Raw genomic sequence first — 14,565 nt, 5'->3', positions numbered from 1 at the left:
ATACGCTATGCAAATTCCACACGTCAAGCCGCCTACAACAGCGCAATGCCAGTAAACGTGCAGTTGTCATCCAACAGAAGCCTCGTCCTGCCACTTCCATCCAGATTCACCCTGTACAGACTTCCGCCCAGATCCGACACGTAGACATGGCCGTTCTTCGCATCTATCCTCAGCCCAATCGCCTCGTTGAACTTCCTCGCCACAATCTGGTGCTTGAAGCGCCCCTCGGTGAGTCCATTGAAAGGCACAGCCGCGCCAGACGCATCAATCTGGATGCGGTTCAGCGAGTTACCAAACGGCAGCTCGCCACGGTCGGTCCAATAGAGCGAGCTGGTCTCGGCGTGGAATTCGAGATCGATGGGCTCCGGCAGACCCTCCAGGACGCACTGGACGTCAGTTCGGGAGCTGGGTGACTGGCCAGGCGGCGTGGCGATGTTTGCGCAAAAGATGCGGCCCGTGTTGCTCTTGGGCAATCCCTTTTGCGTCCAGAAGAATTTGCCGAGCTGCGGCACGACCGTGATGCCGACGCACCACCGGCTGAGGTCGTTGCGTTGCGCCGCGTCGTTGCTGTCGCCATTTTGGATCAGGGTCTCGAGGTCCGAGCCGTCGAAGTTGCAGCGCATCACGCGCAGCCCCTCGCGGTCGCTGAAGTACAGCTTTCGCGAGGCGTGCTCGATGACGAGCTGCTTGGGCGTGTTGATGACGCCTCCGGAGACGAGAGTGCGTCTGTCGCTGCCGTCGAGGTTGGCCGAGTAGATGGCGCCATCGTGTGCGCCGGGCATGCCCATGCAGGTCCAGAAGATGCGGTTGTCGGCGTGAGAAACGTCGACGCCGTCTGGCAGCAGTTCGTTCTCGAATAGTGTACGCAGAATCTTGCCGTCGGAAGAAATCTCGACCACTCTTCCTTGGGAAAACTTGGTTACTGGACCAGAGAAGCCCATGTCCAGGGCAATCAACTTGGGGGATGGAGCCGGTGGTTGAGAAGCGCTATTGAAGTCGATGAGTCCGCCCTTGGAGCCAGGCTTCTTTCCCAGCTTGCCCTGCTCAAGGTAGGTTTTGCGCAAGAAGTCTACAGGGAAAGAAGGGAGGCCACGCTCCTTGACGTAGTGCTCCTCAATCAAGGCGACCGTATCAAGACCGACGACTTCAAATTGTCAGCTCCCAAAATCAACAGAGAAACGGAGTGCGCTTACTGTCCATCATCTTGCAAGGCTCGCTCTTCGGGTCGAGGATGATTTGCTTCCACATCGCATCCAGCTCATTGGGAACAGAAACGCCCTCCGCAAGAATCGTCAAAATCTCGCGCTTGATTGCCGCCCACAGGCGATTGAAGATGAAGCCCGTCGACTCCTGCCTCGCAACATACGGACTCGCACCGGTCTCCTTGAACCGTTCGACAAGGAAAGGAAAGATTTCGGGAGCGGTAGATCCGCAAGTCATGAGCTCGACGGGCATCATCGCAGGAGGCATAAAATAGTGAGTGTTGAGCACGCGTCGTTTGGTGACATTGTTAATTTTCCCAATCAAGTCGGCGGACTTGTACGAAGACGAATTTGTGGCCAAGATGCAGTCTCGAGGAGCGAGCGCTTCCAGCTCGGCGAAGGTGTCGATCTTGATCTGTCGACTCTCGGGTACGCATTCAAACGCCATCCAGGCATTTTGAAGGGCGGTTGGCAGATCCTCGTGGACAAACGCCCTGCCGGGCGTCCTGCCTGTGAACTTGACATAAGTCGGGAGATTTTCTTCAATGTACTTCAGCGCCGCGATGCGCTGCTGTTCGCTTGGCTCGCGAATGTTCACGGTGTACCCGGCGGCCACCCAGCACGATGCTTTCAATACGTCAGAGCGAGCTCTTCGAAGGAGTAGGGATTTGCCCACCGATCCGACGGCCAAGGACACCGCCTCCAAGGACGGCAATAGGTCGCGTCTGATATTCACGAGGAGGACTCCATGATTCGGACATTTTGGCGGATGACTTGTAATGAACCGTACGTCAGGAAGAACGTAAAAAAAGGGGCGAGAAGAAAAAATGTGCTGGGATCCCACGTCGGCGATGGGACGCTTCGGCGCTTTCTTATACGGACACACCGAGCAGACGAAGACGCGATGATTCTACAGTGACTTGAGGCAGCTGGTCACAGTGACGACTATTGACGAGCTAGCAGCACTTGAACAGAGGAGGATCTCGGAACAGCGCTCCGCTTCGCCTCGGACTCGGGGGGCGCCGAGGTTTACTTCGTTCACTGATAAATCATTCCACATTTTTCCTCGGGGAGACGGATTGTTCGATAGATTCAGGCTGGAAGATGGCGGCGTGCACCAGTCAGGTTCGGCCCGACGTTGGCGGTGATTGGTTGGGATGTTCAAAGACCCCTTTCTGGATGGTCAGAGCTCACGCGGATGGCTCTGGACCGATTCCAGAGAGAAGACAAGTTAACTTGATGACTGTTGTCTTTGATAAGAAGTTCTTTCCGGCGGTGGTACATTGATCGAAGAATAAATCTCGCAAAAGGGCAATGCTGAGCGTGGTCTTTGGAAGTGAGTGTGAAGGACCTGGGCGCCTGATTACTTGACTGACCGCATGTTCGTAGACCCTCGGAGTTTTTTCCGTGCTCGACGTACAAGAAGAGCTGGAGTGTTCATCCTCGTGCCAGGAGACTTGGAAAGTTGTTCTCTTGGAACGTTCCGCATGCTGGGTGTGATATCGCGACTGCCTCGTGCAGCTCCTGCTTTCTAAACTCGACCGCCTCATTCATTGGCGAGGGGATGGATCGACTTGATTCGGGCAGTTCCAATGCAAAGGGAGCAGAGCAGAAGCCATGATGGAGAATCGTCCTTTCCAGATTGTCCACGAACTCGTCGTAGTCTGCTCGCTGCTGCTTAGTTTCCTCGCTAGGTGATGTCATTGGCAGGCTGAGGAGGAGCGCAAGCCAGGAAGAGGAGGAGCATCTTTGACAGAGCTCTTGAGACTCTCACGGATCCCTTCTCGACCAGCACTCTTCATCAACAGACGGCATCTCTTACAAGTCCTTGCTTCAATCCGCTGACTCGATCAGAGCTGTCCACTTGTCGAAAGCTTCATCATGTTTTCCGCAGGCAGGATCAGCGTATTCCTATCTCTCCTCTCTCTCAATATCCTCTATTCGCACGGTCAGAATCTCGGCCTCCATGGGTCGGCCGCATGGAAAAGGGACCAGATGGCCCAACAAGGCTCTTATCCAAGTTTGTTCCCGTCCAGTGAGATGAGACGAGGTTGTTACTTCAGTATGCTGATGCGATCCCCAGACGGAAGTATGCCAGGCACCCAGACCATACCACCCATTCTCTCCAGTATATTGGTCAACCTGCCCACCCAGGCGTGGCCTTCATTCCTTTCTGAGCTGTCTGAGCAGTCTGAGTTGTGTCAAAGTGGGACTACCCAGCCTACCGCTGGATCTGAATCAGGGTTCACGGTTGAATCCAGCGGCGAAAGAATCGAGCCGGAGTACATCAAAATGCCTCTGGATCACTTTGATGGCGGCACAAATCGCACTTTCCTCAATCGGTATTGGGTTTCTGATGCCAATTATTTGGGCCAAGGCCTTCCGGTCTTCGTCTACGATGTTGGGGAGGCAAACGCAGAAGAATATGCACCGAACATACTTGGGAATGGGTCTTCCTTCTTCAGAAGAATGGTAGACGACTTCGGAGGGTGAGCAAAGACCTCGAAAACCCACAAAAGTCGAAAAGCTAATTGCCGATAGCATTGGCATCGTCTGGGAACACCGCTACTATGGAGACTCTAGCCCAGTCAACATCACTTCAGAGACACCAGCGAATGAATTCCGTTACCTGACCATGGCGCAAGCCTTAAAGGACGTGGAGTATTTCGCGACCCGCTTCTCCCGTCCCAAGTTTCCGAAAGTCGACTTGACGCCAGAGTCGACGCCGTGGATATTTGTTGGCGCGTCTTATCCTGGGAATCGGGCGGCGATGCTGCGGCAGTACTACCCTCATGTTATTTTCGCCGCATATGCATCGTCCGCTCCTCTTCAACTAGGCGAAGCGTTTGGCCCCTACTATGATCAAATCTACCGCGGAATGAATGCATACGGCTTTGGCAATTGCTCCAAGGACATCAACGCAGCAATTCTCCACATCGACACCCTTTTGAAAAACCCCAAGACGGCCGCCGCCTTCAAGAGGCAGTTTCTGGGTGCTCGTGTGGGAATTACGGTGCCGAGCAATGACGAATTTGCGCAAAATCTGTCCGGGATTTTCGAAGGTTGGAGGGACGTGGGCATGGGGCATCAATTCCGCAAGTTTTGCGACTGGATTGAGACAACTGACAATGGCACTATTGCCGGAGCGGATGGATGGGCACCAAGCCGCGGTGCAAAATTTGTCGTCGACCAGTGGGCTTCTTTTCGCAAGGAGCCACAAAATCAAACGGACTGGGACGAGGCAGCAGCAACAAGTTGGCGTTGGCAAACATGCACAGAGTTTCCGATCGGCTTGGCAACTTCAAACAACAGATCGATGCAGCTGGTCAGCTCTTTCCGGCCGAAGTACTGTGAGGGCCTGGAAGATCTTGGTATACCGGAAGACGTTGCAAATCAAATGTACGGTGGATGGGACATCCGACCCAGCAACACTTTCTGGACAGCGGGAGAATTCGATCCCTGGACTCCTTGGACCCTTTTCAGTAAAGATCCCGCCGCACCGCATCCAAAAATCACCTCCAAAATCCCGAAATGCAATGTGTCAAAGAAAGACGAGATCTTTGGTCGAATGATGCGGAACTCGGAGCATGGATTCGACTTCGGTGTTAGCCCGGATGCGGCTGTGACGAGGAAGCTCTTCACGGAGGCCTTGAAGAAGTGGCTCCCGTGCTTCAGGCCGACGAAGCGGTATCCAAAGCAAGAACATGGAGACTCGGCGTGGGAAGGAAAATCAGGGGTGTGAGATCAATGGGTGGCGTGGCGTTGACGTTTCCTTGACCTGAGACCTGGCATCGATTCCTTAGTGTTGATCGTTTTCGGGGTGGTGGCGGCGTGTGAGGTCGATGGGAGCCGTGGGGTTTTCTTTTTCTTCGCCAAAGACCTAGCCTCAATTCCTTTCAGAGTATTCTTTTCCAATTCGATGAAAGCATTCGCAACGTTGAGATAGCATGGTCTCGGGTGGCAAAGCTGTGATGTGACAAGTCGGAGGCGGAGAGCGGAGAGGCGGAGGAACAGCAGCGGAAAGCTTGGCGCGCCGGCGTTTGTCAGCACGGACCGCATCCGCATCGCCGCCCGCATGGATCCAACGCCTCAACCACTGCCACCACGTCTACTTCACGCGTCGCCTCTCCCCCGTCACATCCTCACCCCAAACCGCAACCATGGCCAACTACCTCGCATCAATTTTCGGCACCGAGCAAGACAAGTAAGCCCCACCACCCAGGCGCTGCGCATCCCTCGAGAGCGCAGCAGCAACGGCGCAAACAGCAGCTAACGGCTCTTCTGCAGGGTAAACTGCTCCTTCTACTACAAGATCGGCGCGTGCCGGCACGGCGACCGGTGCTCGCGCAAGCACGTCAAGCCGTCGTACTCGCAGACGGTACTGCTGCCCAACCTGTACCAGAACCCGGCGTTCGACCCGAAGAACAAGATGAACGCGAGCCAGCTGCAGAACCACTTTGACGCGTTCTACGAGGACTTTTGGTGCGAGATGTGCAAGTACGGCGAGCTGGAGGAGGTGGTGGTGTGCGATAATAACAACGACCGTAAGTGCCCCGGGTATATAGGGTGACGCAGAAAGGCGTTGCAGCAAAGACAAGAAGAAGAAGAAGAATAAGAAGAGAGAAGAGGCTAACAACTTTTTGGCGGGCGACGACAGACCTCATCGGCAACGTGTACGCGCGGTTCAAGTACGAAGACTCGGCGCAAAAGGCGTGCGACGACCTCAACTCGCGGTGGTACGCGGCGCGGCCCATCTACTGCGAGCTGTCGCCGGTGACGGACTTCCGCGAGGCGTGCTGCCGGCTCAACAGCGGCGAGGGCTGCGTGCGCGGCGGCTTCTGCAACTTCATCCACCGCAAGATGCCCTCGCCCGAGCTCGAGCGCGACCTCACGCTCAGCACGAAGAAGTGGCTGAAGCTGCGCGGCCGCGATGAGCGCAGCGTTACGCGGAGCCCGAGCCCGGAGCCCACCCGGAGGAGATATTGAGGAGGTGGGTGAGGCGGGGCGTGTGTCTGGAGTGCGATTGGGCTTGATCGATGTCTGGGTGGGTGGGGAGGGGAGGGGTGGGAGGACACAGACAAGCGGCTAGTCGTTGGGCGGATTGGCAGTATGAGCCTCGTGAAGCGTCGCCAGGAGAGGCACCGGACAGCAAGACAGGCAGACTCCTCGAGTCTTGATCGCACGGGAAAGACACCCACCCGCCGGCCACTCAGACCCACACCTACGCCTCAAACGAACGACGGCTTCCTTGCTTCTTCCTCGGTGGCGCGCCAACAGCATGCGAGCAGAGCAAGCAAGCGTCTTCCAACGAACGAGCCTTTCCTCCTCTTTCTCTGCCAAGGACGGCATCTATCTATTCACACATATTCTGGCGTTTTTCGGCGGCGCAGGTGCGGTGCAGCGGATCCAAAAAGCAAGCGTAGCGGAGCGGAGAGGTTTGGCAGTTGGAGTGGCTGACGCGCATGGATTGATCGACGGAGCGAGCAGTGCAGATAGATATCCAACGAAGTCTTTTACCTTTCTTTTGCCTTTCCTCTTTTCACCTTCGCTAGTGACTCCATGTCGTCTCAATACCAATCACGACCGCCGCAAGGAGGTGAGGACACTGGATGTATGGATGCGTGATGGATGGATATGCATATATTACAGTACACCACCACCGCCACTACCGCCGCCGCTAGGCCTACATATACATGGTTGTGCTGCCACTGCTACGACCAATACCAATACCACTATGCCTTTACCACCTACCCCCTACCCCCGATTATCCCCATCACCTCCACCCGCCGTGCCCTCCCGCCCGTCTGTCCGACAACCAATCAATGCATGATGCTAAACCCCACCCAACATACCCAACCCAGCCCACCAAAGGCAATGCTTCCTAGATAGAATGAACCGCAGGAAAAGTGACGACCGGAGGAAGGGAGGAGATGCTACGCGAGGCAAGGCAAGGCAAGGCGAGGCGCGAGCCACGACCAGACCAGGCGGTTCTTGTCTTTTCTCTTTCTCTCTCTGCACACACCATCCCCGTCCTTTTGTCCGCCCGTCCGTCCGTCTCAATCCTCGCTAGCCACCAGAAGGAAAAGAAAAGGAAAAGGAGAGAAAACACACCAATCCACCCAATCAGCCATCCAGCCAGCCAAGCCAAGCCAAGCCACGACCAGAGCTGCTAGCCAGACGCGACAGAAGGTGGAGGACAAGCAGGCAAACCCTCAAGGTCGCAGGCGCACGTACGTACGTACGTACGCACTCAATCCCGTACCGTGTACCGTACAGTACAGCAGTGCAGCAATGCAGTGCGCAGACCAGCAGCAAGCTCCCACTCCCATCCACCCCACCTCCTGGCATCGTGTCGTGTAGACCAATCTGACGCCGACCCGACTGATGACGAAAAACCACACGTGCTGCGCGATCTGACTATTGTATGATTATCTGACTGACTGACCGACGCCGTTCTATGTATGCACCTGGCCCACCGACGAAGAAGAAAAGCCTAGCGATGCGAAGAAGAAGGAGAAGAAGAAAAGAGAAGCGAAGAATCATGCTTGATGGGCGGAGGAGGAGCGCCACGAGATGCGGATGGCGGCGAAAGTGTTGGTTGACTAGTAGGATGGGATGGAGAGACCAAGACGAGCGAGGCACCAAAGCTCCAACGGTCGAGACACAGAAGGGCCAGAGAGGAAGAGAGGAGGCGGAAGACTCATGGCAGCGGGAGCAGCAGCAGCAGCAACAGCAGACGAAGAAAGATACAAGGACTAACGACGCTTGGCCGTCTCCTGAATGCTCGTCATGGCCAGCGTCGTCGGCGTCTGCGTGCCCGTCGGGGCGGGCGTCGACGCGCGCGACGGCGCCTGGCTGCGGTTGTGGCTCATGTGCGCGCGGACCAAGTGGCCGGCGGCGAGAGCACTGCAGAGCGACAGTTCGCCGGCCAGGACGGCCGCAGCCACGATGCGAGCGAGTTGTCGGGCATTGTCGCCGGGGCTGGTCGGGTGCGCGCCCCTGACGCCCAGGAGGTCGAGCATGGCGCTTTGCGGCTCGAGGATGGTGCCGCCGCCAATGGTGCCGACTTCGATACACGGCATGGATACGGAGATTTGGAGGTTTCCGTTGAGGCTAGTCTAGGTTAGCAGCGGCACTTGAAAAATCCAGTGAAAGACTTACTTTTTCATGACGACGATGCAGTTGCTGCTCTCGACGTTTTGCGCAGGATCCTGACCAGTGGCCAGGAAAATGGCGGTAACAATGTTGGCCGCGTGAGCGTTGAAACCACCAATGCTGCCAGCCATGGCCGAGCCGATCAAGTTCTTGCTTATGTTGAGCTCAACAAGTGCATCGACGTTGCTCTTGAGGACGTTCCTCACAACCTCTCCAGGAATAATGGCTTCGGCCACGACACTCTTGCCGCGTCCGTCAATCCAGTTGATGGCCGCAGGCTTCTTGTCTGTGCAGTAGTTGCCAGAAACAGAAATGACTGCCATGTCCTCGAATCCGCAATCGTTGCGCATGATGTTCAAGGCGTGCTCAACACCCTTGGAAATCATGTTCATGCCCATGGCGTCACCAGTCGTAGTCTTGAAGCGAATGTACAGATACGTGCCGGCCAGCGCCGTCTTGATGGTTTGGAGACGAGCGAAGCGGCTGGTCGAGTTGAAGGCATTCTTCATGACCTTCTGACCCTCTTCAGAGTCGAGCCAAATCTTGGCCTGGCCCGCGCGCACCAAAGTCTCAAAGCCAACGCAGGGACCGCGAGTCATTCCGTCGTTGGTGAGGACCGTGACGGCACCGCCGCCAGCATTGATGGCCTTGGCGCCTCTACTGGTGCTCGCGACCAAGACACCCTCGGTAGTGGCCATGGGGAGGAAGTAGTTTTGGCCGTCAATCATCAGCGGACCAGCGACACCAACAGGCAAGGGCAGGTAGCCAATGACGTTCTCGCAGCAAGCGCCGTAAACCAAGTCGTAGTTGTAGTGCTCGTAGGGCAGCTTCGACTTTTCGAGCAAGCTAGAAGTGTGGCGGGTGGCGTGGGTGCGGGCGACGACGGCACGGCGAACCTTGACGGCGCGAGTCTTGCTTTCCAGCGTCTTTTCCAAAGCGTAGCCGGGAATTTTGCCGCAGAGGGACAGCTCGATGACTTCTTCGTCAGTCATTTCAGCCGTCTTCTTTTGCTTGAGCAAGACTTCCAACTCGCCCATGGGACGAGTGGGGCCGGTTGGGACGTGGACATGTGGCGGAGGAACAGTTCCATTGGCAATTGATCCATTCTGGGCAGGCTCAGGCAACTTTGGCTCGGAGACTTGGAGAGGGGTAGGCGGAATGTTGTCGGGGCGGTCCACGAGGCTGACACTGCTGGGCGACTTGTCCATGACCTCGTATTCTGCCGGGGGCTTGTCGGGAGGCGGGTGGGACTCCTTGATGGACCATCTGGCAGCGTTGAAGAGGTATCCGTTGAAGGCCAAGCTGAGGGCCAATGCGACAATGATCCACTTGCTCAGGACAGGGTCCTCGAGGCTCTTGAGAACACCTTCGACAACACGACCGCCCATGCCGTCCATGAGCTGGTCCTTGTATTCGCCGGCGAAAAGGCCCGAGGTCGCCGCGGGAGCAGCGTAGTGAATCGACGGGTACTCGAGCTCGTACTTGATGGGTGCCAGAACAGTTACGAGGGTAGCAGTGTCCTTGTCCTTGGCAGCAACCAAAATGGTGTCGAGCGCATTGCCAGCAACCTTGAAAGGGTCCATGGCGGCAGGGTTGACCATGCTCGAGAGTCCCGAGGACGCAATGTTGGATCCGTAGCCACTGCGGAAAGGAATGGTTGCCAGGTTCAAGACGTTGACAACGACGAAGCCAGTAACCATGAGCACCTTGAAGCGGGGGATGCTCGTCTCCCTCATCTTCTTGCCAAAGCCCGGAATCTCGGTCGTTTTGGTGGTACCGTCGCCGTCGGTCGAGCCGTTGAGCTTGGGCCAGTCGTTGATGGACGCAACGTTTTCGGCAACGGTGCGGCTGACGCCGTCATCCTCCAACGCCTTGCGCAGCGCCACATGACGCTTGATGCGGTTGATTTCGAGCTTGATGGTCAGAATGGCCGTGTAAAAGGTAAGCAGCAAGAGGGCGTCGAAGAAGAGAATCCAAGCGGCCAAGAAGCAGAATTGGCGCAGGCCGCCCTGGACGCCAGAAAAGGCGCCAGCCACGAGGATGAGAATCTCGACAAAGTAGTCGCGGACAATCTCGAAGCCCTTTTCCTTGACGGCCGTCTGGACGGCGTACTGGATGGTGAGCGGGGCATTCTCGCCGCTGTTGGAGACGCGGCGGCGCGAGTCGAGGGACGCAGAGAGGACGGCCTTGGTGAGGACAATGGGTTTTTCGAATCCAATGGTGACGACCAAGAATGGCAAGCCCTCGGACAATAGGACCATGTTGACGGGGACGCCGAGCTTGGTGGTGACGGTCAAGCCAAACAAAAAGGCAAAGACGGACTGGAACAGCACCGTGGCGGCGAGCCAAAAGTTTGAGCCCAAGCGTCTCATGGAGAGGAACAGGGAAACAAACGTCAGGTGCATTGACAGGTATCCCAAGGCCATGATGACAATGTCGAGGGTTTCGGCATTCTGGCAACGGTTAGCGCCGTTTCGCTTCTTGTCGACGTAGTACGCACCTTGAGAAGGTCCAAAAACGAGGTCCAGGCGTCGTTGATGCGCTCGAGCACGCCGCCCGACTTGCTGGGATTCCTGACGGCCTTCATGATCCACTTCTTCTCCTCGACCGAGCCGTCGTCGGCCTTTTTGGCATCAGAGGCACCCACGGGGGCGGGAATCTCTTGCATGGCGGCGAGAAACTCGGGCGTCTCATCGTAGGGTATGGAAAAGGCCAGGGTGGTGTCGTGGGAGATTTGCGAAAAGGCAGTCGAGGAGCTGGGCAGCAGCTCGGCGGACGAGTTGCGCGGCAGCGGAATGGCCTTGCTCAGAGGCGCAGTCTGGGGGGCGTTGGCGGGAGTGGACTCGGGGAACAAGAGGGTCAACAAGGCGACGTGGTCGGTGTCCTGGAGGGTCAGCAGAGAGTTGCAGAGTTGAGGAATGCGCCGTACCTGCTCAGAGGCTGTGGCATTGTGGTCGTCGTCGGCCTGCCACTTCCACTCGGTTGCGGGACCAGTCCTCAGGACCTTGCTGCCGGCCAACAAGGTGGTGAAGTCGGCCTTGCCGAGAGAGGTGGTGACGGAGCTGGGGCCATTGAACAGGCTGCTCTCAATGACGCTCAGGTAGGTGGTGCTGGCGAGCAGGGCGGTAAAGACGATGGTGTGGATGGGGTGGGTGCAGGCGCGACGACACACGGCCTGGAGCAGCGGCGAGACCTGGCGGTCGTACCAGCTGGGGCGCGGCGACGACTCGCTGCCGCCGTAGACGCGCGAGGGCAGCAGTTTCGCACCGAGCATGGTGGTGTGGAGGTGGAGGGTGTAGAGGCTTCGCGCTGGACCTAGGACTCGCGGCAACGGGCGAAGTTTTGCGGTGTGGATAGGACGGGGACGAGTGGATGGAGAGGGCGACGAGATGGGGCACTCGGGTCGTCTTGTGGCATCGGGAGGGACGAGGGTCGTGGCCGTGGGTCCTTTGTGGGATTTGGGATTTCCGGTTTGGCAGTGGGTGGAGTGGGTGGAGGCGTTCGAGGAGCACAGCACGCAGAAGAGAACTGAAGCTAGGGGCGCGCGCCGCCGTGGGCTCATAAATTTATCGCTGCGTCGCAACCTCCGTCGGCCCATTGGGGATGCTGATTGGCTGGGGACCACACCGCCTCTGCTGCACGCTTCATCCGTCTTTGTTGGCTCTGCTATGTATTGTCGCTGTACCCTTGTTGTCGTCTTGCAGCACTCAGCCACGTCGGTGACTTGTAGTCGTCGTCGGCAACCGAGCCACTCCCTTCGACTCTGCCTCAACACCATCTATGTATCTACTGTACAATCTACATACACTCGGCAGATGACCTGACCTGACCCAGACCCAGACCCGGCGCCCCTGTGCGACGCGGATAATCCAGAAACCTGCCGCAATCGGTCGACGGGCATGCAACCACCCGACAACCATGCGCCCATCTATCCGCTCGCTCTGTTTTGTTTCTGCCTTGCTCCGCCTCTCCCTCACTAAATCTCGGGCGCCTTTTTCGACAGAGGCACGTCGCCACCAGTAATGGCGTCGACAAAGGCCAAGTCCGGCCCATGCAGCATGACGTGAAAGTGCTCGACGGCATGCACGCTCTTGAGCGACCTCCAGTTCTTGAACCAGATAACCTGCGCCTTGTTCAGCAGTGCCACCATCAATCACAAACGACATGTACGTCAGAATCGCCCTACCCTGTCGCTGTCAACCTGCCCGCGAAACGTCTGCGTCACGTAGTCGTCAATGGCCTGCCGCGCCCGCCCCGTCAGGTCGCCCGTCGCTGCGTCCTCCTCGAGTTCAAACTTTGTCCACACGACCAGATGCACTATTCTCTCGTCGACGCCGTACGGCCAGTCGTTGTGCAGGATCTTGATGTCGGCTGCACCTCGTCAGCACCACCAAACAATCAACGCGACCGACAACAGCGGCAAACCTGGATTGCTAAACGGCGGCCCTCGAGGCGTCAGATCGTCCCATTTCAGCCGCTCCTTTTGCACAAAGTTGACAATGGACCCGTGGTTTCTGACCAGCTCGTGCGTGTAATGCCTGTATCGGCGCAGCTCGCTGGGCTTGCGCACCAAGTCGCCGAGACGGTTGGATGCTGCCGTGGACTTCTCAGCGACGGCGGCAAACAAACGTGAGGTTGGGCAGGCCTGATGATGCGCACGGCTGGGGCGCCCTACCTACATACCGACAATGTCCTTGACCTGCTCCCACGTATAGGGCTGGTACTCGGAGTTGGGCGTGCCGATGATGCGGCGGTCCTTTTCGTTGCAGTCCTGGAGAAAGTCGGGGCACTCGGCGGTGCGCAGCTGCTCGGGCACGTTGACCTGCCACCAGGGCAGCGCAGTCGCGGTCGAGGCCATGGTGTTGATGCAAAGAGTTGGACGTCGTCCACGTCTCGTTTTAGTAGCACTGGTGGGCGGTGACCAGCTGAATCGAGCAACGCATCCGACGCCAGGCCCACGCCTTTTCGCTCTTCCGCCTATTCAGCGCACACCAACCCTCCGTCATGCCAGAGCCCATCCCATCGTGCTCAACCGTTGGAGTAGCTCGTCCATGCAACAATGCCCCTGACGGAGACGCGCTGCATTTGGCCGTTTACGAAACCCTCTCGTCCACTCACTGATCAGCCTGCTATCATGGACCATCCTTGTCCCGTATGTACCGGTGGTCCACTTCCGGTCCTGTGCCACGACCGATATTACATGTTGTGTGAGTATGTATTATGCCAATTGCATGCTGCACACGAACTTTTCAAGCGCTCCTCTTTTCCGACTGTTTTTCATTTGCATTGCTTCAATTCTCTCTCTCCTCTCCTGTCCTGTCTGTGCTGGTCCATTCCACTACGCCCATCACCCGTTCCTTGCCCCCCGCCGCGAGGACGTCGAATTCCACCACCATGAAGTCGCCCTCCCGGTAGTCCTCCATACCTACATACGTGCCTGCACCCACCTTCCTTCCGCTTCCAACGTCACTCGCTCGCGTCTCGTCCCGCATTCGCTCGCTGCAATCCAATCCACGCGCCCACCACCACGTTCATTCTCCACGTTCGTTCGTTCGTCCGTCTGTCCACCACCGTCAACGAGAAACCAACCATCACCGCATCCGCCAAGGCGCATCCGGAAGCCCACTCACCACCGCACTTCATACGTTGAAGAATTCCTCTTCTGCTCCCGTCTCTCTTCAGCCCCTCCTCACTCCCTCTCTCCAAAATATCAGCACCGCACTCGCATAAAGTCCACCAGCATCCAATATTCCCCGGCCCCACAGCACCGTCCAGCGGCGTCAGAGATATACAGGAAAGCCAACCGAACCGAACGGACTCGGACCAGACGACCGTAAAGTGCCTCACTAGACAGAGACAGGACAGGACGCCGTAGCGCCGCATCGGATTGCATCGCATCGCATCACATCCCGGCGCGGATCCCGTCATCCAGTTCCAGTCCGTACCTACCGCTTTAGGCTGACCACCTACCTACCCACTGTATCTCACGCCAAGAATTATACCCGATTACTCTGACCACTCCACCCGAGCCGACTCGACTCAATTTACCAAGAACGACAACAACAGCCGCGGGCAGGGGGCCGGCCTCCTTACTTTCTCCCTCGCTTGCCTTTTTTCCTATTCCCTTCTTTCTTGGAGCAAGCAAGCCGACAAGCGAGCAAAAAAAAAAAAAAAAAAATGGCCGTCCGCGACCCCTACTTCTGGAAGC

The 14,565-nt window shown here is 57.2% G+C and overlaps 6 protein-coding genes across 6 annotated transcripts; 3 read left to right on the top strand and 3 right to left on the bottom strand.

The window, feature by feature from the left end:
• Positions 1-32: 32 nt before the first annotated feature.
• J3D65DRAFT_677360 (uncharacterized protein) lies at positions 33-2,268 on the bottom strand (the record flags this gene model as incomplete). Its single annotated transcript, XM_066803642.1, has 3 exons — positions 1,879-2,268; positions 1,194-1,829; positions 33-1,144 (listed from the first exon to the last, which is right to left on the bottom strand). Exons 1-3 carry the CDS (start codon positions 1,961-1,963, stop codon positions 33-35), a joined length of 1,833 nt encoding a protein of 610 aa, XP_066655529.1. The 5' UTR covers positions 1,964-2,268.
• Positions 2,269-2,601: 333 nt separating this feature from the next.
• On the top strand, positions 2,602-5,088 carry J3D65DRAFT_625305 (serine carboxypeptidase S28 family protein). The gene is made up of 2 exons (XM_066800328.1): positions 2,602-3,691; positions 3,744-5,088. Exons 1-2 carry the CDS (start codon positions 3,084-3,086, stop codon positions 4,942-4,944), a joined length of 1,809 nt encoding a protein of 602 aa, XP_066655528.1. The 5' UTR covers positions 2,602-3,083; the 3' UTR covers positions 4,945-5,088.
• Positions 5,089-5,226: 138 nt separating this feature from the next.
• Positions 5,227-6,248, top strand: J3D65DRAFT_625302 (uncharacterized protein). The gene is made up of 3 exons (XM_066800327.1): positions 5,227-5,406; positions 5,490-5,746; positions 5,860-6,248. Exons 1-3 carry the CDS (start codon positions 5,363-5,365, stop codon positions 6,186-6,188), a joined length of 630 nt encoding a protein of 209 aa, XP_066655527.1. The 5' UTR covers positions 5,227-5,362; the 3' UTR covers positions 6,189-6,248.
• A 1,505-nt stretch (positions 6,249-7,753) lies between these two features.
• Positions 7,754-11,875, bottom strand: J3D65DRAFT_378585 (3-hydroxy-3-methylglutaryl-coenzyme A reductase). Its single transcript, XM_066795763.1, has 4 exons — positions 11,287-11,875; positions 10,858-11,241; positions 8,364-10,810; positions 7,754-8,315 (listed from the first exon to the last, which is right to left on the bottom strand). The coding sequence occupies exons 1-4, from the start codon at positions 11,629-11,631 to the stop codon at positions 7,958-7,960; spliced, it is 3,534 nt and encodes a 1,177-aa protein (XP_066655526.1). The 5' UTR covers positions 11,632-11,875; the 3' UTR covers positions 7,754-7,957.
• A 19-nt stretch (positions 11,876-11,894) lies between these two features.
• Positions 11,895-13,217, bottom strand: J3D65DRAFT_625295 (uncharacterized protein; the record flags this gene model as incomplete). The annotated part of the gene is made up of 4 exons (XM_066800326.1): positions 11,895-12,480; positions 12,544-12,728; positions 12,783-12,950; positions 13,041-13,217. Coding segments are annotated over 4 exons (677 nt in total), but the record flags the coding sequence as incomplete, so codon positions are not given.
• Positions 13,218-13,280: 63 nt separating this feature from the next.
• On the top strand, positions 13,281-14,413 carry J3D65DRAFT_378267 (uncharacterized protein). Its single transcript, XM_066795761.1, has one exon. It carries the CDS (start codon positions 13,571-13,573, stop codon positions 14,192-14,194), a length of 624 nt encoding a protein of 207 aa, XP_066655524.1. The 5' UTR covers positions 13,281-13,570; the 3' UTR covers positions 14,195-14,413.
• Positions 14,414-14,565: the final 152 nt, after the last annotated feature.

This window comes from Phyllosticta citribraziliensis (genome assembly GCF_038025025.1).
Source record: "Phyllosticta citribraziliensis strain CPC 17464 chromosome Unknown J3D65scaffold_6, whole genome shotgun sequence".
In the NCBI taxonomy this organism is placed as follows: domain Eukaryota; kingdom Fungi; phylum Ascomycota; class Dothideomycetes; order Botryosphaeriales; family Phyllostictaceae; genus Phyllosticta; species Phyllosticta citribraziliensis.
This window is presented reverse-complemented; position numbering and strand designations above follow the sequence as displayed.